The sequence below is a fragment of the Salmo salar genome, chromosome ssa01 (assembly GCF_905237065.1).
Source record: "Salmo salar chromosome ssa01, Ssal_v3.1, whole genome shotgun sequence".
In the NCBI taxonomy this organism is placed as follows: Eukaryota; Metazoa; Chordata; class Actinopteri; order Salmoniformes; family Salmonidae; genus Salmo; species Salmo salar.
This window is the reverse complement of record NC_059442.1, coordinates 138,112,725-138,135,658: the sequence shown is the minus strand read 5'-3', so window position 1 is coordinate 138,135,658 and position 22,934 is coordinate 138,112,725. Positions and strand designations below refer to the sequence as shown.

Sequence of the window (22,934 nt, the reverse complement as noted above, 5' to 3'; positions counted from 1 at the left end):
CACATGGAGGATCTTCTCTACTCAAAAAGCTGGTGACTTTTAATGTTGACTACTATACTGACTCTGTTTTACAAATCTTTCGGCAATAGTATTTTACCTTTTTGTATTGTTTGTTGGTTTGGCAATTCCACTGTCAGCCAGGAAAATATGTGAAGAAGGATTCACCACAGCACGCAAGGTATTTGGATAGAAATATACATGCTTGGATGAGATTTTTAAGGTCGGGGCCCTCAAGACTCAAAAATTACTTTAAACCTGAGCCACACCCTGTACAGTGGTTTGTCCTTTAAAAGTGGCAGCGTACTGCGGCACAGCGTGCATGGTGCCGCAGAATTCTATGGCACATTATTTAAGTGCCAACCACTGGTACCATTAATGCTAATTTGACCAACAGCGGCCTTTTTTAAGAAGCATTTGATAGCCTTCAATAGTGGCTGTATAGAACATAGTATATGGAACTGATTTTAAGAAATTTTGCTTAATTAATTTGATTAATATTATGGTGTTCTATTTGAAGAAAAACTGAAAAACCCTCTGAGTTTCCGTTAGGATGGAATGGAAAATATGGCGCTGTACAACAAGACTGTCGGGAGTAGGCTACAGTACTGGGCTATTAAGCTAAAGAATCCCCGTGTCGTGCGGGCACATGGGAGACCGGGGTTCAATTCCCCGATGGGGAGGAAGGAGTAGGCTGTCCTTGTAAATAAGAATTTGTTCTTAACTGACTTGCCTAGTTAAATAAAGGTTGCACTAAGAGCATAACATTTCTACACCCTAATTGTATAATTGTAGTCTAACCAATCCCCAAATGGAGATTCAGTCAAAATAAAAATCTCATCGATTTATGAAGACCAGTCCCTATGCTTGTCTCAGAGCAGCGTGAAACGGTGCTAAAATAGTTGTAGGCTATTGCTTCAAATCCTTTTGCTTCTAACTTCAATATGCTCTTTAAATAAGATCTACACCACTTTTAACAGCACATTACTCAACACTAGTAAGACTCATGTCGCCTACAGTATATTGAAAAATATGACGTGACTCTCCGCCAATAATTACATATAGTGAATTCTAAATCAAAAGCCGGCTCATGGGTCTCCCGGTGGCGGCCGGCACGGGTATCTGTAGCAACGCATTTTGCACTGTGATGCAGTGACTTAGACAGCTGTGCCGCTGGGGAGGCCCCATCCACAAAGTATCAAAATACAGAGAGGCGTTGGTAAAGGTATATTGTCCTGCTAATGGGCCATAATGGGCTATTTTAATACTGTACATGGTGTCCAGGTCAGGATAACCAAAACATTTCTTTATTAAAGACTATCAGAAAGATTGTTGGTACTTATTTATTTTGATCCAAAGCTATGAATGAGTGAGTCACTCAGCTTTATGTAAGTGCCGGCTATATGACTGTTTCTTAAACTTGATAATATATAACGATTTTTTTTAAAACAAAATAACCTCCAAAATATGAAAGTGAGTGATTGTAATCTGAATGAAGGGCCAAATAATATTTGTAAAGGCCAAAAAATATATTTCTGTTTTTAGAGGGAGAGAAACGCTGGGCCAGTTGTGTGCCGCCCTATGGGACTCCCAATCACAGTCGGCTGTGATACGTAATAATACTTTTTGTTGTATTATTTGTTTAGGCTTTTCTGGTGGATTAAACTGAAATTGCAACAAATCATGGCCGGTTGGGATATAGCCAACCTAAGAAATACATTTGACGATATAATTCTCCCCTACCCTCCTTCTAGGTAAGTCTATTGTCCAGCTACCTACTAATAGCCATAATGGCGCTGTACAATGTGACCGTGTGTGTTTGAAAGAGTATTTTTCAGTAAGCAACAATTTGTTTACCTTCAATAGACAACTTTGTTCCAATATTTCTGTAATTCAGTGATATTTATTCCCATAGTAATTCGTTATGGATCCGTAACTAAATAAACATTGGCAATTTCAAAGAGTATTTTTATCAGTATTTTGTTAACAAAAGCATGAAGATGCCATTATTAGTTACATTGTTTTAGTTTGAACGTGCAGACTGGCACTAAGAACAGCGGGAACGTTTTCCTAGTCAGCGCCATTATCAGTGCAATGCCCCTTAAAGTGTTTGGGGGAAAAAGGGGGAGGCTTGTAAGTCAAAGAACACCATCCCAACCGTGAAGCACGGGGGTGGCAGCATCATGTTGTGGGGGTGCTTTGCTGCAGGAGGGACTGGTGCACTTCACAAAATAGATGGCATCGTGAGGAAGGAAAATGTTGTGGATATATTAAAGCAACATCTCAAGACATCAGTCAGGAAGTTAAAGCTTGGTCGCTAATGGGTCTTCCAATGGGACAATGACCCCAAGCATACTTCCAAAGTTGTGGCAAAATGGCTTAAGGACAACAAAGTCAAGGTATTGGAGTGGCCATCACAAAGCCCTGATCTCAATCCCATAGACAATTTGTGGGCAGAACTGAAAAAGTGCAAACCTGACTCAGTTACACCAGCTCTGTTACGAGAATGGGTCAAAATCTTCCCAATTTATTGTGGGAAGCTTGTGGAAGGCTACCCGAAACGTTTGACCCAAGTTAAATAATTTAAAGGCAATGCTACCAAATACTATTTGAGTGTATGTAAAGTTCTGACCCACTGGGAAAGGGATGAAATAAATAATTCTCTCTACTATTATTCTGACACATGGGCTTCCCTGTGGCTCAGTTGGTAGAGCATGGTGTGTGTAACGCCAGGGTTGTGGGTTCTTAAAGTAAAGTGATGATCCTATCTGACCTAAAACAGGGAATTTTTACTCGGATTAAATGTCAGGAATTGTGAAAAACTGAGTTTAATTGTATTTTGCTAAGGTGTATGTAAACTTCCGACTTCCACTGTACATATGAGATGAGTAATGTAGGATATGTAGACATTATTAAAGTGGTGTTATTTAAAGTGACTGATACCTTTTTATTAAATCCATTTATTGCATTTATTTAAGTGGCCAGAGATTTGAGTCTATATAGACAGCAGCCTCTCTGTGTTAGTGAAGGCTGTTTAACAGTCTGATGACCTTGAGATAGAAGCTGTTTTTCAGTCTCTCGGTCCCAGCTTTGATGCACCTGCTCTGATCTTGCCTTCTGGATGATAGCGGGGTGAACAGGCAGTGGCTCGGGTGGTTGTTGTCCTTTGATCTTTATGGCCTTCCTGTGACATCAGGTGCTGTAGGTGTCCTGGAGGGCAGGTAGTTTGCCCCCGGTGATGTGTTGTGCAGACCGCACTACCCTCTGGAGGGCCTTGCGGTTGTGGGCGGAGCAATTGCCATACCAGGCAGTAATACAGCCCGACAGGATGCTCTCGATTGCATCTGTAAAAGTTTGTTTTAGGTGACAAGCCAAATTTATTCAGCCTCCTAAGGTTGAAGAGGCGCTGTTGCGCCTTCTTCACCATGCTGTCTGTGTGGGTGGACAATTTCAGTTTGTCTGTGATGTGTACGCCGAGGAACTTAACTTTCCACCTTCTCCACTACTGTCCCTTCAATGTGGATAGGGGGGTGCTCCCTCTGTTGTTTCCTGAAGTCCACGATCATCTCCTTTGTTTTGTTGACGTTGAGTGAGAGGTGATTTTCCTGATACCACATTCTGAGGGCCCTCACCACCTCCCTGTAGGCCGTCTCGTCGTTGTTGGTAATCTAGCCTACCACTGTAGTGTCGTCTGCAAACTTGATGATTGAGTTGGAGGCGTGCATGGCCATGCAGTCATGGCTGAACAGGGCGTACAGGAGAGGGCTGAGAATGCACCCTTGTAGGGCCCCAGTGTTGAGGGTCAGCGGGGTGGAGATGTTTCCTATCTTCACCCCCTGGGGGCGGCCCGTCAAAGTCCAGGACCCAATTGCTCAGGGCAGGGTCGAGACCAGGGTCTCGAGCTTAATGACGCGTTTGGAGGGTACTATGGTGTTAAATGCTGAGCTGTAGTCAATGAATTGCATTCTTATATAGGTATTCCTCTTGTCCAGATGGGATAGGGCAGTGTGATTGCAATTGCGTCATCTGTGGACCTATTGAGGTGGGTCTAGGGTATCAGGTAGGGTGGAGGTGATATGATCTTTGACTAGTCTCAAAGCACTTCATGGTGACAGAAGTGAGTGCTACGGGATGATAGCCATTTAGTTCAGTTACCTTAGCTTTCTTGGACAGGAACAATGGTGGTCATCTTTAAGCATGTGGGCACAGCAGACTGGGATAGGGATTGATATTGAATATGTCCATAAACACACCAGCCAGCTGGTCTGCGCATGCTCTGAGGACGCGGCTAGGGATGCCGTCTGGGCCAGCAGCCGTGCGAGGGTTTTACACACGTTGGCCACGGAGAAGGAGAGCCCACAGGCTTTGGTAGTGACTGTGTCAGTGGCACAGTATTGTCCTCAAAGCGAGCAAAGAAGTTGTTTAATTTGTCTGGGAGCAAGATGTCGATGTCCCACGGGGCTGGTTTTCTTTTTGTAATCTGTGATTGACTGTAGACCCTGCCACATACGTCTCATGTTTGAGCCACTGAATTGTGACTCTACTTTGTCTCTATAGTGTCACTGCTTGTTTGATTGCCTTGCGGAGGGAATAGCTACACTGTTTATATTCGGGTCATGTTTCCAGTCGCCTTGCCATGATTAAAAGCGGTGGTTTGCATTTTGCGCGAATGCTGCCATCAATCTACGGTTTCTGGTTAGGGAAGGTTTTAATAGTCACAGTTGGTACAACATCACCGATGCACTTGCTAATAAACTCCCTCACCGAGTCAGCATATACGTCAATGTTATTGTCTGAGGCTACCCGGAACATATCCCAGTCCACGTGATCGAAGCAATCTTGAAGTGTGGAATCCGATTGGTCAGACCAGCGTTGGATAGACCTGAGTAGCAATGGTCCAGAATTCTACCAGCTCGTGTCACGCATTTGATATGCTGATATCATTTTGGAAGCCTTGTTCTCAGATTAGCTTTGTTAAAATCCCCAGCTACAACAAATGCAGCCTCAGGATATATGGTTCCCAGTTTACATAGAGTCCAGTGAAGTTCTTTCAGGGCCGTCGAGGTATCTGCTTGGGGGGGATGTACACGGCTGTGACTAATCGAAGAGAATTCCCTTGGTAGATAATGTGGTCGGCATTTGATTGTAAGGAATTCTAGGTCAGGTGAACAAAAGGACTTGAGTTCCTGTATGTTATGATTACACCATGAGTCGTTAATCACAAGGCATTCACCCCCACCCTTCTTCTTACCAGAGAGATGTTTCTGTCTGCGCAATGCATGAAGAAACCGGGTGGCTGTACAGACTCTGACATCATATCCCTAGTGAGCCATGTTTCCGTGAAACAGAGAATGTTGAAATCTCTGATGTCTCTCTGGAAGGCAACTCGTGCCCTAATTTTGTCCACCTTGTTGTCTAGAGATTGGACATTGGCGAGTAATATGTTCGGAAACGGTGGATGGTGTGCTCGCCTTCTAAGTCTGACCGGTAGGCCGCTCCGTCTGCCTCTCCTGTGGCGACCGCACTGTTTTTGGTCGGCCTCAGGGATAAGATTCCATGTCCAGGGTGGAGGTCCGAACAAAGGATCTGCTTCGGGAAAGTCATATTCCTGGTCGTAATGTTGGTAAGTTGACGTTGCTTTTATATCCAATTGTTCTTCCCGGCTGTATGTAATAACACTTGAGATTTTCTGGGCTAACAATGTAAGAAATAATACATAAAACTAATTACTGCATAGTTTCTTTAGGACCTGAAGCGAGGTGACCATCTCTGTCGGCGCCATTATATTTATATATATATATTTTTTTTTATGTAGCTATTTTGTATTGTCAATTATTTTATTTTTTTACTCTATTTAAACAGCACTTTAAATGTGTACATGATACTGCAACAAAATTTCCCCACGGAGACAGTGAAGTACTCGGTGCTACAGAGTTCAGACGCTAGCTCGGTAGCTAGCTCAAGCTGGCTAATGTTAGCCACTAGCCATGCTAGCATGTAATTGCATTTCAGACCAAGTGTTTGTGGTGAGTTACAATCCACCAATCACGAGGAAGTGTGATGTAAACAAGGAGCAGATGGGGCACGTGCGGCCATGCAGCATGCTCTTCACGGACCTTATGGTTGTGTTGTCTAGTGGGGACCCGTTAGAACACAGGCTATGATGGCTTTTTGCTGTGGGCTCACAACGGAGAAAATCATACCTGCTTGCTTTAATTGTGTAGTACCTAGTCTGTTCTCCTTTTTGTTTTGTCTGCTTTTTGACATGTTCTCTGTGAAGTAGGCTATGGGAGTTTTGTATCTTTTTTCCACCTTGGTTTAGCACGGACATCTGGTGTCTATCTATTTTGGATTTCCCTTACTCCTTCAGCCCGGTGGGGCGCCCACCTCCCTGCATTGGTAGCTATCTCAATCTGCGCTCCTTTAAAAGTTTTGCCATGGGATAGGCCCCAGCCATCAATCTGTAAGTCTCTGTTCTCTCTTTGCTTTTAATCTGCGGTTATGTTTTTGTGTTCTAGCTGGTCTCCAGGAGTTGGGCTCTAGATTGCTGACCATAACTGTGGTGGTTGGCTAGTCTAAGATGCTGGCTAAGATAACTGCATATAGCTAACACTCTTTGATAACTGGTAAGATGGAGTTATGCATTTCCAAAACGTTGGTTTACTTTAATGTAGCTGCAAGCTAGGGGTTGATAGCGACTGTCTGACTCATGCACTGCTAACATATCGTTAGTAGGCTAGTTGGCTAGCGACTTTGCAAGTTGTAACAATAAATACATTTATTGAAACCAGTAGTCATGAGTGAAGTTATATATTTGAAGTTATTTCTATTGGAGTTTATATTATAGGGAATAGGCTTCTGACATTTTCCGACATGACTTTGGCATTCTTCGGAATTCAGATCAGTTTTATGTAGTAACTTGAAAAAGAGAAAAGTGAGATGTAACTTTGCATTGGGACTTTTGATGTGTATACTAATTCCAATCCATATGTTACATGTGGTTATGTTTGTGCTACCTACCCTTCAACAGCTTGTACACAGCCAAATGTAAATTCTGGTGTTTATGTGGAAGTTCATGGGGCTGCATAAAGGCTCTTCCTGAGTGTCCCGGAGCTGCTGCTTGTTGAGGTCACTCTGGGGGTTGTTCCTGTTTGTGCCACTGATTGTGGCCCTGGCCCTGCAAGACGTCAAACATTGAAAACACTCTAATTTAATTCAACACACCCAGCCCAATACTAAGACAAAGGAGCTAATTGACAACTTGGAGACTACTGGGGGAGAGCCTCAGAACAGTGATGTCTAACAGTTGTGGCTGCCAGTCAACCTTCTCAGCAGGTGCACACACTGACTCACAGTAAAGAATCAAACAGGAGAGTAGCCTAGTTACAGGATGGAGGGTAAGAAATAGGCTTAACGTAATCATGTCACTGGAGTGGGAATATGAGTTAATAATAATGCTTACCGTTTTGTCCAAAATATTGAGACCAGGGGTGTGGCCCGATTTTGAGAATATAGCTTCAATGAACGTAGTATGCACTTCTGATTTTTAGTTTCTTTCTGCTCCTGTTGGTTGTGTTGTGGCTTGCCTTCATTAGACTGTGTAGGCTAGGCTAGATGTTGAGGGGAGAGCGGTGTTAAGACCTCTATGGCTGATTCATTACTCCTTATAAAGCATTAGCAGGGCTGTTGGACACCCTGGGGATAATGACCTGTCTATTACGACTATTTATGGCCTCTTTTCCTTTGAAAGGTTGAGTCACTGAAAGGAGAAGTTCTGTGAAAACACTCACAGAATGTTATGACAAACCGCTGTGGTAGATGATATCATAGAGATTATTAATATTATGTTTTTGTCTGTTCCAGTGGGCCAAATGTGGTCAGAGCAAATTTCTTCGAATTTGTCACTGTTTCACTGCTTTAGAACTAGTGTGGTAGATTTCACATGGCGTTATCAAAACTACCATTGTACCACACTATCTACCACACTACCTACCGGTTTCCTTATTTATACCCTTTGCACTTAGGAACTGCATTGTAACTAGCCTAATAATACCAATATGTATGTAGCTAGTCTAAAGGCCATTTAGAACATTGCTCATGTCCTACATTTTGTCAGTACACTGTATGACTTTTTAGATTAGGCTATGTGAGGGTCATAATTATGTGGTATTGGGCTGCAATTGATGCTTTTCTAGAATGTTTTATCTAATAGCCTACATGCACTACATGGCCAAGAGGTGTGGACACCCCTTCAAATGAGTGGATTTGGCTATTTCAGCCATACCCGTTGCTGACCGTTGTATAAAATGGAGCACACGGCCATGCAATCTCCATAGTTAGGCCATTGTACTGACAATGGCCTAACTGAAGAGCTCAGTGACTTTCAACGTAGCACTGTCATAGGATGCCACCCAACAAGTCAGTTAGTCAAATTTCTGCCCTGCTAGAGCTGCCCCAGTCAACTGTAAGTGCTGTTATTGTGAAATGGAAATGTCTACGAGCAACAGCAGCTCAGCCGTGAATTGTAGGCCACACAAGCTCACAGAACGGGACCGCTGAAGCGCGTATCGATGTAAAAATCTTGTGCTTGTGCTTCTAACTTTATGGCAACAGTTTGGGGAAGGCCCTTTCCTCTTTCAGCATGACAATGCCCCTGTGCACAAAGCGAGGTCCATACAGAAATGGTTTGTCGAGATCAGTGTGAAAGAACTTGGCTTGCCTGTGCAGAGCCTTGACCTTAACCCCATCAAACACCTTTGGGATGAATTAGTAGGTCGACTGCGAGCCAGGCCTAATCTCTCAACATCAGTGCCCGATCTCGCTAATGTGCTTGTGGCTGAAGAGAAGCAAGTCCCCGCAGCAATGTTCCAACATCTAATGGAAAGCCTTCCCAGAAGAGTGGAGGCTGTTTTAGCAGCAAAGGGGGGACCAACTCCATATTAATGCCCATGATTTTGGAATGAGATGTTTGACTAGCAGCTGTCCACATACACTAAATGACCAAAAGTATCACTGAAGTTCTCTGACTTGTGCTGAGTCAGGTTTGACCCTTTACTGTCCTGTTGCGTGCCCTGTCCTGTAGTGGTGCCTGGAGACTGTATTGGCCGGAGGCCCAGGGAGCCCTCCAGGCAGGACGCTGTGAGAGAGACGACTGGGACACCTGCCCTCCTCAGGCCTTGACGGAGACTGTCTGCCACCACCTCACCCTCCGCTGTCAACATGGCCAGAGAGCAGCCCAACGTTGGGGACCTCCTCCCTCTCCTGGAGTCCTCTGACATCCGCCAACTGGAGGAGATCAAAGGCCTTATCAATGAGCACCTCAGCACTGGTGAGAACTCTGCTTTTAATAGTGTTTTTGGACTTGGTCAGTCATCCTTTTATCCTGTACTCTGTAATAGAGGGCTATGGCAAATGCTATTTTGCAGCCATATTGTGGGCCTTAATGTGGATGTTGGAACTATGTTCATTCTCCCCTCTGTGCAGAGCGAGGGTCAATGCTGCTGAATGGACTGGTGGACTACTTCTTGGAGACTAACTCGGCCCAGGCCATGCATATCCTCTCGTCAGTCAGAGAGCCACATGATAAGGTGAGACCTGCCTTACACCCCCATCCCCTTTATCTGAAGAGAGTAATGTACTCCCATTTTTCATCTGTTGTTAAGTAACTTTAACTCTCCATAATTTATCAAAACAAATCATAAAACATTAAGTAACAATGAATAGAATGAGTGTCTTAAAGCCCAATGCTGTTTCTAATTTGCCCACCTCAGCACCTGCTGGACAAGATGAACGAGTGTATGACCAAACAGGCCTGCCGGCTGCCCACCCTCACTCTGCTTGGCCACGTGGTCCGCAAGCAGCCGTCCTGGATCCACAAGATCGCCCGCTACCCGCTGCTGCTCTCGCTGCTCAAATGCCTCAAGGTATAAAAAAAGAAAAATATTGAAAATGTTTTATTGTAGGTAGGAGGGAAAGATAGCCACAGAGGTCTCTTTAATAGATGTTTTTTGTTCTAGGAATACATGGAAGCACAGGCGTATTATATCAAGTGTCTTGGATCTCTTTAATTTGTATCCTCATGTTAAATGTTTCTCTTTCCTTGGTGTCCAGACGGATTCAGACGTTGTGGTCCTCATAACTGGAGTCCTGGTGTTGATCACTCTGCTACCCATGATCCCCCAGGCTGGCAAACAACACCTGTATGAGTTCTTTGACATCTTTGGACGCCTGGCTTCCTGGAACCTGAAGAACCCAGGTAATCAAAAAAAGACTGAGGAGCTGTTTTATTAAGTCTAAGCCAGGGGCAGTACTAAGCTACAGGGTCTTCCCTGTGGCTCAGTTGGTAGAGCATGGTGTTTGTGCAACGCCAGGGTTGTGGGTTCGATTCCCACGGGGGGCCAGTACAAAAAAAATAAAAAATAAAAATATGAAATGTATGCATTCACTACTGTAAGTCGCTTTGGATAAGAGTGTCTGCTAAATGACTAAAATGTAAAAAATTTCTATATGGAATTGTTTTAAGAAGGTCATACCAAGGATAATTTTGCTCTTTGATTTTGAAGTTATTTGAAAAATAGTTTTTGGCCTTACTGCTATTGGACCATTCAAACTCATTGAATAACAGATTCACTATATGGAACAACAGATAGTCCCCCCCAAAAAATCTAAAGGAAGTTTGTTCTGAAGTGTCTATCCTATATCTGGGAGAGATAAGACAGATCAGGAAACATTTTTTGTATTTAACCCCTTATTTTGTTTCACTAAACAGTCACCATACTGTACTTCCATAAATGTTTTCAACTGGTTCTGGGGGACCTTCAGACAAGTCTTGTCATATTTCCATAAAGGGGTCATAATAGTTTGCAGGCCAAACTGTTCGGAGGCTACCGACGATTTTGTGAGAAGGCCGATTTTTGGTATGTCTCATAGTCTGACAGACACCGCTCTATCTCTGACACCTTTCACCGCAGATGCAGAAATGTTAGATTGGCACATGTAGTGGTTTGAGACGCATCCAATGCCAAAAAAAACCACCTCTAGCTTAAACCGGCGGATTTTTGTATTATGCGAATTAATTCTCTCATAGAGAATTTTTCTCTCTATGAGAATATTGGAAATGGTAGAAAGCCAGGTATGGTTTTAGATGGACTGTTTTTGTTTACATTGCTGCCCCTGACCTGACATCATGTTCTCTCCTTCTGTTCTTCTTGCCTACACCAGGCCACGTCTCCGAGGTGTACCTCATCCACCTGCACGCCAGCGTCTACTCGCTCTTCCACCGCCTCTACGGCATGTACCCCTGCAACTTTGTGTCCTACCTGCGCTCCCACTACAGCATGAAGGAGAACGTGGACACCTTTGAGGAAGTGGTGAAGGTGAGAGATCACAGCTGTTTTATTTGATCAATCTTCAATTTATTATGTTGATTTGTCTTCAGGAAGAGATTCTACCCATAGATGTATAATACGATGGTGTATCTAAATGGTTCCGTAATTATTTTTTTGTTCTTTCCCATTTTTTTTGCAGCCGATGCTGGAACACGTCCGTATTCACCCGGAACTAGTGACTGGAACTAAGGACCATGAGCTTGATCCCACCAGGCCAGTCAATCATAGCTCTCAAGCTTCACTCTCGTTTTATATACAATTTTTTTGTCAACCAAATCAAGAGCTTATCTGCTGTATGAACAAATTATAAATTATTATTACATTGTTTTCTCAATTAGATTGACTGTTCTGTCCCTCTGCAGATGGAAGAGATTTGAGATCCATGACATTGTCATAGAATGCGCCAAAGTCTCTCTGGACCCCAAGGAAGCGTCGTGTGAGGAGGGCTATGCGACCATGCCTGAGAACCTCTACCCCCAGATGCAGCTTTGTCCACAAGACTCAGCCTCTAGCCCCTACACAGACTTCCACAGCAGCTTCGGTGAGATCACCCCCCCCCCCCACCCAACCCACACCTCTCACCTCCTTTTGGTGGATAGGAATGACATAAGTTTGTTTGGTGTTCTCACGGAGTATTGTTCATGTTCATAATTTGTTTCCAGTTTTTTCACTCAGTCGTGTGAATTCTAACTATCAATCATCTGAAAAAATGTGTTTCTAGCGTTGTTTGGCTGCCGGACAGCATAGTTGGTTTGTAATGATTTGTCATGAGGTGATTATGGTCTTGTTGATAAGTGGAGAATGAATGGAGATTGATTTAACACATCAATGTAAGAGTGAGTCAGACTGTTCCTCTTCTTCTCCCCACAGGAAGCTCCTCTTTGACCCCCTTCTCTACCCCACGCCAGCCCCAACCACCACCCCTGTCCCTGCTCCCTCTGTCAGGGACCCAGTCTTCCTATCGCAGCCCCCAGACCTCCAGACGTCAGGTAACACAGACACACACAGCATTTCTGTTGCACACATTTTCACTGCACTGACCCATAGCAAATGTGTCCAGATTAGTTCCTAGATAGAAAGTGTTTGTTGGAGGCCAGTGTCAGCCAGAGTGAGCAGCTGCTGCTGCTGCTTCTTCTCTATGCATTTCTTGTTGTTTTGCAGAGGGTGTTTACACTTGATATATTGGCTGTGTCAGATGTTCTTAGTCAATCGCTTGTCCCTGAACCCACTGGCCCCCCCGCTCTCCCCTCCGAGCCTATGAATCGCCCCCTTGTTTTTGGAGAGGAGGGAGGGAGTGCTTTATAGAGGGAGAGCTGAGGGAGGAGAGGCTTTGAGTCATCAGAGTGGGCAAGACTGGCGGGCGGTGGTGTCAGGCTTTAGAAAACAGAAAACATGCCCTTACACCCCCGTCCTGCCATCCCACCATGGTCTGTCACATGGGCTGGTTGCCCTGGCGACGCTGTCTGTCCCTCTATTTGTGAGTGGCCCACGCAGGGCATCCTGGTGTTGTTCAGCCCTCTGAGTCTGTCTGTTTGGCTGAGGATTTGTCTGTAGGAGCCTGAAATCCTGTAAAAAGTAATGTAGCCTAATTTCCAGGTACAATTAATACTATATCACATCATTATCAACAATTTGTGGAATTAATTCTTAAAGCCCTGTGCAATCAAAAACATGATTTTCTTGTGTTTTTATATGCATTTCCACAATATGAGGTTGGAATAATACTGTGAAATTGTGAACATTTTGATAATGCCATTTTAGTGTAAGAACTGTTTGAAAAGACCACCTGAAATGTCCGCCTGTTTTGGTGGGATGGAGTTTTGACCTGCCTGGTGGCAGGTGGTAAGTTAGTTAATAGACCAATATACCAATAGAAAGAGTTCCAAACCTCTATGCCAATAACAGCTAGTTTTCAGTTTTCTCCTCCCCACTCAGACCACTTCGACAGTCCTAGTAAAATTCTTGCATGAGAAAATGCTCTTTGCTAAGAAGCTATTGGAACTATGCTTTTTATTTTTGACAATTTTAATTGAAAGCAATCCCAGTAAGGTGCTTAATTGTTACCCAGACATGATTTGATATTGGGATAAAAATGGCTACATTGGAACTTTAACTGGTTACATTGTGAATGTCTTCCTTCAGAACTCTAGCTGTGAACTCAACTCCACCTGTGGGGGAAAAGAACTGTGGAGCCCCTCCTCCCTGTGTGGAATGGCCACACCCCCTTCCTCCAGGGGCATGTCACCCAACCCAGAGCTCTCCCATAGTGCCTCTTACCTCTCAGGCCACCGCGTCCACAGCACATCAGGTGAAAAGGGATAATTCATCTATACAACATACTGAACAAAAAATATAAACGCAATAATTTCAACTATTTTACCGAGTTACAGTTCATATAAGGAAATCAGTCAATTGAAATAAATTCATTAGGCCCTAATCTATAGAGTTTTGACTGGGCATGGGCACAGCCATGGGTGGGCTTGGGAGGGAATAGGCCCACCCACTGGGAAGCCAGGCCCAGCCAATCAAAAATAGTTTTTCCCCACAAAAGAGCTTTATTAAAGACAGAAATACTCCTCAGTTTCATCAGCTGTCCGAGTGACTGGTCTGACGATCCCGCAGGTGAAGAAGCCGGTTGTGGAGGTCCTGAACTGGCGTGGTTACATGTGGTCTGCGGTTGTGGGGCCGGTCTAAAATTACGTTGGAGGCAGCTTATGGTAGAGAAATTAACCTTCAATTATCTGGCAACAGCTCTGGTGGACATTCCTACAGTCAGCATGCCAATTGGACATCTGTGGCATTGTTGTGACAAAACTTCACATTTTAGAGTAGCCTTTTATTGTCCCCAGCACAAAGTGCACCTGTGTATTGATCATACTGTTTAATCAGCTTCTTGATATGCCACACCTTTCCGGTGGATGGATTACCTTGGCAAAGGAGAAATCCTCACTAACAAGGATGTAACCAAATTTGTGCACAACATTTGAGAGAAATAAGCTTTTTGTGTGTATGGAAAATTTCGGGGATCTTTTATTTCAGCTCATGAAACATGGGACCAACATGTTGCCTTTTTGTTCAGTATAGATTTCATAAACAATATTGACTTGTATGATATAACCAACATGCTTTAGAAACCTTTAAAATATGTGAAGCACTGTCTTTCTTCAATATCAGATTTTAAACGGATCTTTTTGCACTCCTTACATAGCTTCATGTGTGTCTGCACCATAGAAATAGAGTGGTGTCGGAAAGCCATTGTCTTTACACTATACAACTCGGGATTATGTGGTGTAGAAGTGTCTCCCCCAAACTACGTCCAGATGTGGCTTGGGGAAGTCGGATTGGAAACCAGATCTTTACACCCTAAAAATATGGAGGTGTTTAACATTGGGCTGTCTGTGTAATCTTTTTTTAACAAATTGGTCTTTTGACAAATCAGATCAGCTCTTTTGCCAATAATTGGGCATGAAAGTCAGAATTGGACTGCCTGTGTATATGTAGTAAGTCGCTCTGGATAAGAGCGTCTGCTAAGTGACTTAAATGTAAATGTAGCATATGTGTCATGGAACCAGTTTCTCTATGAAACCGGTTTCAAGCCGGTGTAGTGTAAAAAGGCCTATTACAATATCTTGTTTTAATATGGATTTGATAAACAATATTGAATCTTATGATATAACGATCATGCTTAGAAAGTGATCCCTACATGTATTGGTGATGTTGGTATTTGTTCCTAATAGCTGTTTTCTGTAAGCAGGAGGGAAAGGAACGCCTGCCTCAAGTACTCCTGCCACCACCTCCCCGCCCCCCAGCCTCTCTGATGAGTTCCCCACCATCCCCCTGACATCCAACACCGCTAGTCCACCACGGAAGGTAGAGTATGACATCCATGCCCACGATGGGCATTATTGGCCTTGGTAGTGTAGTAAGAAGGGAACTTGGGACTTCGTGCTTAAATAAAGGTTTAATACAAATTACAATAAAAACTGTTCACTTTCAGCATGGCGGCCCTGTAGAAGCATCCAAACCCAGCCTGGTGAGGCAAGAACCAATCAGAGATCCTGAGAAAGGTGGAGAGGTCATCAACAACAGAGGTTAGTCGTCATCAAAAATGTGGAGTTGGATATTACATTTGTATGCTTTTTACCAAGTCGTTGGTTCTTAACCTTTGTCGATCCATGTTCTCTGGTGGAAGATTGTTTTATGTAAAACTGTATGTTTATTGTCTGTCTTCTGTTTACTAGATGCAAGTGGTGGTGAGCCCATTTCCATGACGCTGACAGAACTTTCAGTCTTTATGAAGGAGCAGGAGCTGGAGCTTCAGCTGAGGACAGAGAAGGAGAGGGAAGAGGGTGAGTACACTGACTGAGAAAAGGAGCGTGCTGGTCTAAATGAGGCTGACATAAAATGTCAGTTGAATGAGAGTGAACCATATACATTTCATAGCAATAGTCTTAATGCACCAATGACTCAAAAGCCTGTTTCACTACAAGCGTCCTCATGTCCCCTGTTTTACCTCTCCAAAAACACACTAGCTGCCATCACAGAGGAGCTCCTGGAGATCACGGAGGACAAGCGAGACTTGGCTGCCCTGAGGGGCTTTGACTCGCCGTTCTACCGCACCACTGAGACCCTGACAGGTACCCAGGAGAAGCCCCTGCCCAACCCCCCACTGGGTGGCCTCATGCTGCCCCGGGACCCCCACCATGCGGTGTCCACCCCAGACAAGGCACTGGAGAATGCCCAGGGCGCTAATGGTGGTGGGGACAATAGTAGGGGCTCGGCCCTAGAGCACTCCTGGTCTTTCCAACCCATGTGTCCCTTCAGCCCCATCGAACACCCACTCCACCAGAGCCCCTCTGCCCCGGAGTACGAGATGGCCAAGTTCGGTGGCCTGTTCTCCCCCAGCCCCTCCATCAAGAACCCCTCCCTGCCCTATGAGGCCCTGTTTGACCTGGCTCTGCCCCGGGCCGCATCCCTCTTTGTGGGGAGGAGGACATCGGAGGCCCTGGGCAGGGCTGCTCTCGAAAGGCTGTGCCAGCGGCAGGAGGGGCTGGAGGACAGGGAGGAGGAGGGCGAGGGGAGGGTGTCGGCTTCCCCCCTGGAGGTGCTGGATCGTCTTGTTCAGCAGGGAAGCGACGCCCACGACAAGGTGCTCAACAGGTGAGGGGTCCAGCTTTTAATATCTGTGTGAGATCACAACTGCATGACCAACTTTATGCTTATTAGTCTCCATCAAAACCATCTGATTATGGGTCGTCTTAGTACCTAGTCCAAGAACATGGCTTTCAGTGTGCTGTAAAGGTTGAAGGCAAGGGAAAGCCAGAGTATGTGATGTGAGCTCACTGTGTAGAACTGGGCTGGGTCCTTTCCAGTCCATTGCCCTGGCCCACGGGTAAAACTCAGTTGAGGACAACTACAGGCATTGTCTGACCCCCCCCCCCCCCCCACTCACACACACTGTCCTCGCTCCTAAGCCAATAATACAACAGAAGGGACCAGTGTCAGCAGAGTTGGAGCTCTGCACAGAACAATCTGGCTCTGCTCATTTCATCCCCCACCGCCCCCACCTCTTTAGTATCTATCCCAAAGCTCAATAGTAGGCCATGCCCTGCTTGAGGGATGTAATTGACTGGGACAGAGGCCCCGTACACAGAAAGGTGTGTCTCCAAGCCCAGATGGGTCCAGAAGACTGGGATCTACCATTCAGATCTTTCTATGGGGCTGTCTGAGTCTGATGTACTGTCCCAATGCTGACTGTTGAACTGACCCAGTTATTTTAAATAGTCATGACTCTCCCTCTCTCTTACAGATTACCTTTGCCGAGCAAGTCAGCTGACTGGACACATTTTGGAGGTAAACAACCACCACCAGAGTACAGCAGCAGCACTGTACTTTCAGCTAGTGCAACAGTGGAACACTGATAAAACTTTCAGGACATTTAGGCCTCATGATGTGTTTACCCTACAATGACTATAATGTAGTTTTCCTACATCAGTCAGAAACTGAGGCTATTTGACAGTGTTCTCCTACTCATAAGAGCCTTTGGAGGTAGAATTAGTGATGCACCGATATGACATTTTTGGCCGATACCGATAACTAATATTTTCCTAACCAAAAGAAACGATAATGATATTTTTAATTTTAGCAGCATTTTAAGCATTCTAGTACAGTTAAATAGTTAACACACACACATGGACGCAGCGGTCTAAGGCATTGCATCTCAGTGTAAGAGGCGTCACTACAGTCCCTGGTTCGAATCCAGGCTGTATCACATCGGGCCGTGATTGGGAGTCCCGTAGGGCGGTGCACAATTGGCCCAGCATCGTCCGGGCTAGGCCGTCATTGTAAATAAGAATTTGTTCTTAACTGACTTGCCTAGTTAAATTAAAGGTTACACACACACACACCACACTGACCAAAAAGTTATTTTTTTGGCATTTACATATGTCCCCATTACCTGTAAAACATAATCAAAACCTATTTATTTTACTTACTTGCTGTGCTGTTTCGTTGTTCAGTCGTTTCATTCTCAACCAGGATTTCTCTTACTATTGAATGCCGTTTGGGTCTTTGAGTGTCAATAACACTATTTGACGTGTCAAATAAGCTTGTTGACCAATCAGGGCCTGAATATGACTGCACTGCTCGTTCATACATTTTTTATGTTGTTATTACACATTGATTACACTATCACTCGTATGTCGTACGATTCATCGATACGTATGCTATGATGCTCTCGTGAACCTACAGTGCTGGTCATAAAAATATATATTTTTAAAGCTAGTTCTTCCCCAAAAACATAGCAAAAAGACATATTTCAGTAGCTATATAGTTAGCTAGCTAACTAAATAGTGTAACCGATGTGAAATGGCTAGTTAGTTAGCGGTGGTGCGCGCTAATAGCGGTTCAATCGGTGACGTCACTCGCTCTGAGACTTGAAGTAGGGTTTCCCCTTGCGTTGCAAGGGCCGCGGCTTTGTGGCGCGATGGGTAACGATGCTTCGGTGGGTGTCAGTTGTTGATGTGTGCAAGGGTCGAGCCCAGTTTGGGGCGAAGAGCGGGACGGAACCTACACTGTTACAATAGCTCGGTGTCATGTAAAATAAACCCTAATTTATAAGACAGTTCTTATTTGATTAATGGTGGGCGGACCATCTGTGACGCTAGCCACAATAGTGGACTTTGCAGTTAGCCTTCAAATAAAAGTATGTCATTGACAGTGATGCAAATGAATACAAATAGTAGATTTATGCTATAATTGAATAGATCATGCTAAACAAGGTTGGAATGTTATATAAAATCAACAAAAGACAATTTTTTAATTTTACATCTTGAAATCATACTTTAGTATGCCCTCAATGCAATTCTAATTTCACTGTACAGCCTTACCTATGGATTGTTCATCAATGACATTGGGTATCAGTCTACTCAGTGACACCCAGAGAACATTAGCGTCGTAGGTCTTATTGCGGGACTCTGAAACAATTGTGAATTGAGCCACATGTATTGTCAACCTATGTGTATTGAACACTATTCCTGAGGAAAAACAATACTGTGTGGATGTTTTGGAGTCTGAAAAATCTTGGGTATTGAGTCGACTGATACCCCATTTGATCCCAAATCCTTAGGTAAAGCTGTACAGTGCAATATGAATGTCAATACACACAATAGGCTGACTGGGGAGGTGATTTCACAGAGTCACAGTCCCGCGATAAGAGCTACAACGCTAATATTTGCGTAAACTTTTCACAGTTGTGTTCTGTGGGTGTCACCGAGTAGACTGATACCCATTTCATTGCTTCACATTCCAACCTTGTTTTAAATTATCTAGTCTACATATGGCATGTTTCCACCAATTGTAACCTTCTGCAGCACTTTCAAAGAGGTACTTTTATTTTGAAGGCAAACCGCAAATTCCACTATTGTGCCTAATCCATATTGTGGCTAGCTTCACAACACATAACCTGTTCCAGTCAAGCCTTACTAGCCAGATGAAGCTAGCTGGCTGCTTATAACGTTAGCTTTGGGCAACAGGGTTAAGTAGCTGGCTAGCTATTTTCATGAACTGAAGTTAAATTTCAATAGGCGAACAACAAGTGACAACCTAGCCAATACTTACTCACAAGGATTCCTAAATTATTGCTAACAATAATCAAAATGACTGCACTTTCTACTGGTCATTGTTTTCAGGCTGGTTGTATTGGTGCTAGCTAGGTACCAAGATAAAGCTAGCTACCCCAGAAGTTGCGGTCAAACAAATAATGCTTTATTACCAACGCGGTATTGTAAACACATCATTCGTGGCCGGTGTTTGCAGACTTTTTGTACAGCTTTGACAGTGCGACTTATAGTAGTGGTGGCACCTGGCTTGCACATGCAAATTCAGCCCACACAACATTCTATAATAGAACTGTGTTATTTGACGTGTCAAATTAAAAGCTTATTTAATGTGTCAAATAGTGTTATTTGACCAATCTTTTTTTGACACGCAAAGACCCAAACGGCGTTCCATAGTATGTATGTCGTGAAGCTAATAGCAGTGACGCTATAACTGTGTAACTCCGGTAGGGCAACATGTGTACCGGTGGTCAACCAATCGGCGAAAGCCAACATCACCCACAACAGAGAATGGTTGATTGTCAAGGGAAATTAATTCCATTATCTTTGCTTTTTGCCTTTTGAGTTGTCTGAATGAAATGTTCTTACTGTTTCAAATGACTGCTCGACTTGTTGACTGCTCGATTCACACAGCAGACATTGTGGGCTAGGTTAGGAAGGCTGTGTTGCACATATAGCTCAAAATTCTATCTGGCGTCATTAAGTCATGTACCTTCGTTATAAAGGTATGCACGTCAGCTTTGACATCGGATTTGCACATCGGTGTTGAACTAGACATCGGGCCGATACCAATGTTGGCATTTTTAGCTAATATCGTCTGATTCCGATATATTCACCGATATATCATGCATTCCTAGGTAGAATAGTATTAAAAAGGTACAGAAGCAGTTGAGATGATCCTAGCTGCTATGTGACATCTTCCCTGGATGGGAACAAAAGTCTGTCTTAACCATCTCCAACTGCTGATCACTGTATAACAGTCTTGTGTATGGGCCAAACCTCCGTCTCCGCCTGCCAAGTTAGAGCATTGGAATTGAATAAGTTTATATAAATCATGTATTTTTGATTGTGTGTGTGTGTGTGTGTGTGAAACCAACTCCACATAGTGCTTGTGGTTAACTTATGTAAGTTCCCTCATGACTGAGAGGCCTTGGTGTAAAGTTCTCGGATTTTATCTGCCAGTTTTATTTCATATACACCTACTCAGTTCCCTTTTTTCAGTGTTAGTGTGACTACATACAGTGAACTAGTCGTACCACTTTCATACATAACTAAAGGATTATGAATAATCAATGTTCAAGATATTACTTTATGTAGGTGTTATGTACTGTGTATGTGGGCCTGATGAAATTAGAGCTAATGAACCATAGAAACAAAGCTATATCTACGTAATGAACAGTACTACTGTTTGAGCACAGAATAGCGTTAGGAGAGGGTCAGAAATGCAATCAATCCATCATAAACTTCACATCTACCCAGTGAAATAAACCACAACTTATACAATGTGGAGTTAACAATTAACTCCCGCAAACAATGTGCTCAAAGTTCCTTGTTGACATTGCATGAGAAGAACCAAATTAATTCAGTATTATCCTGATAATGATCATTTTATGACGGTCATCATTTTCCTGGTTGTTGTTAATCTGCTGTGTGCCTGTCCTCCCTCCCCCAGGCTCGGCTCCGCTGGACGAGCTGCACACGTTGCGTAGCCAGCTGCTCCTGCTGCACAGCCAGCTGCTGTACGAACGCTACAAGCGAGAGCAGCACGCCGTCCGCAACCGACGCCTACTGCGACGCGTCATCAACGCCACCGCACTGGAGGAACAGAACAACGCCATGGTAATAAATGCACCAGATCCTCCCCTCCTGGATTTGTCCTGTAACTTCTCAGAACTAGTGTGAATTGGTTGGGGGGTAGTGGAGTTGGAATCGTGGCTTTCTAAGACGGTTATCTTTGAAGGTATCATGAAGTAGATGTTTTGATAAGTATCACAAAACAGGAGCCTGCTCTTGATCCATTTCACTCACCGACTTTGTTTCATGTACTTTTCCTCTGTTGCATATGGTGAAAAAAAGTTTCACAAATGAACTGTTTTATTCAATCCTTTGCCGATGTAGATTTAGTCAAACGGTGAGCGGTCTGTCATCCTCTCTCCCTGTATCTGCCTGCAGAAGGACCAGCTGAACCTCCAGAGTGTGGACATCGTGTCTCTGAAGGAGAGTCTGCGGGTGGAGCAGCAGCGCTGCAGACAGCTGTGGGACGATCGAGAGACTGTGGTCACCAGACTACACAGCCAGGTCCGCCAGCTCCAGCAGGGCCGGGACGACTACTACACCAAGAACCAGGAACTGCAGGTAGATGCATGACTACATTTACACAGATCGTGCACATATGCATGCATGCACGCACGCACACACACACACATAGAATAATGTGTATCAAATCGTCCATACACTGTATTGTACCCTCTCTGATGATCCTTTCCAGAGTCAGTTGAATGAGTATCAGAAGAAGATGAATGAGCTGGAGGCAGATCTGCAGAGGTCCAACAACAAGGTGTGTCACACGGGGCACCTTCTCAACCAGATGACTACCAAGGTGAGGCACCTCATCTAGTTCTACTTGCTCTGCTGTTGTAAAATCAATCAACGTGGATAATCTGCTTGCCACTTGTAGTAAATCAGATGCTGTATGTGCAAAGATAAAGGGACTAAGAACATAGTGTATCCATAAATAAACCAAACCGAGGGCTTTGAGAGGTTTGTCTCCATTCTGATTGGTTGTCCCATGTGTCCTTCAGCTGAGCACCAGTGAGCGCACCCAGCAGCAGATGAGCTTCCTGAACAAGCAGCTGCTGCTCCTGGGGGAGGCCCACAAGCTGGCTGTACAGCGGCAGCAGCACACAGGCTCAGACAATGCCATGGTAAGGGACCAAGGGCCACTGAGAACATATAGGAGGAACTTAGGGGGAAAAGAGGAATAGAATCAGTACTGCTGTATTAATAAAAAGTTGCTATCGATATCTGCGCCATGACAGAACACCTGTCTTCCGTATTGTGTTCTATTGCATTGTGGTAAAAGTTGTCAGGGGCGTATGTATTTGGAGAGGCACAACAACCTATAGAGCCCCACAGTGGATGTGTCATAGTATGTGTCGTAATAAAACCTAGCAGTCAAACAGGGAAATGGTTCCAATAGTTTTTCCACCTTTCATTTTTCCGTTGGGGATTTTTGATAACCGTGTAAATCTCTCTCAGACAAGGTGACTTTGATATATATTCGGCTCTATTTACTCTCAGGTTTGAAAATGCTCATTAGCATCAAAGTAGACATCATGTAAGACTACAAATCCCCTCCAGCTCCTGCACGTCATCTCTAGTTGACACCTTTGCTAAACAGGTATTGTTTAATTTAAAAACTTACCCAAGACCG

The 22,934-nt window shown here is 44.1% G+C and overlaps 1 protein-coding gene across 1 annotated transcript in view; it reads left to right on the top strand.

Annotated features, from left to right (window-relative positions):
- LOC106565454 (hamartin) overlaps window positions 1–22,934 on the top strand; it is a 33,710-nt gene that overhangs the window by 5,735 nt on the left and 5,041 nt on the right. Inside the window, 18 exon segments of the mRNA XM_014132609.2 lie at window positions 9,080–9,325; window positions 9,481–9,584; window positions 9,768–9,920; window positions 10,108–10,252; window positions 11,218–11,372; window positions 11,524–11,597; window positions 11,747–11,925; window positions 12,255–12,373; window positions 13,527–13,692; window positions 15,139–15,254; window positions 15,382–15,475; window positions 15,626–15,733; window positions 15,917–16,544; window positions 17,194–17,237; window positions 21,174–21,340; window positions 21,674–21,856; window positions 21,990–22,100; window positions 22,303–22,425. Of these exon segments, the coding sequence (XP_013988084.2) occupies window positions 9,217–9,325; window positions 9,481–9,584; window positions 9,768–9,920; window positions 10,108–10,252; window positions 11,218–11,372; window positions 11,524–11,597; window positions 11,747–11,925; window positions 12,255–12,373; window positions 13,527–13,692; window positions 15,139–15,254; window positions 15,382–15,475; window positions 15,626–15,733; window positions 15,917–16,544; window positions 17,194–17,237; window positions 21,174–21,340; window positions 21,674–21,856; window positions 21,990–22,100; window positions 22,303–22,425 (2,778 nt within the window). The 5' untranslated portion in view covers window positions 9,080–9,216.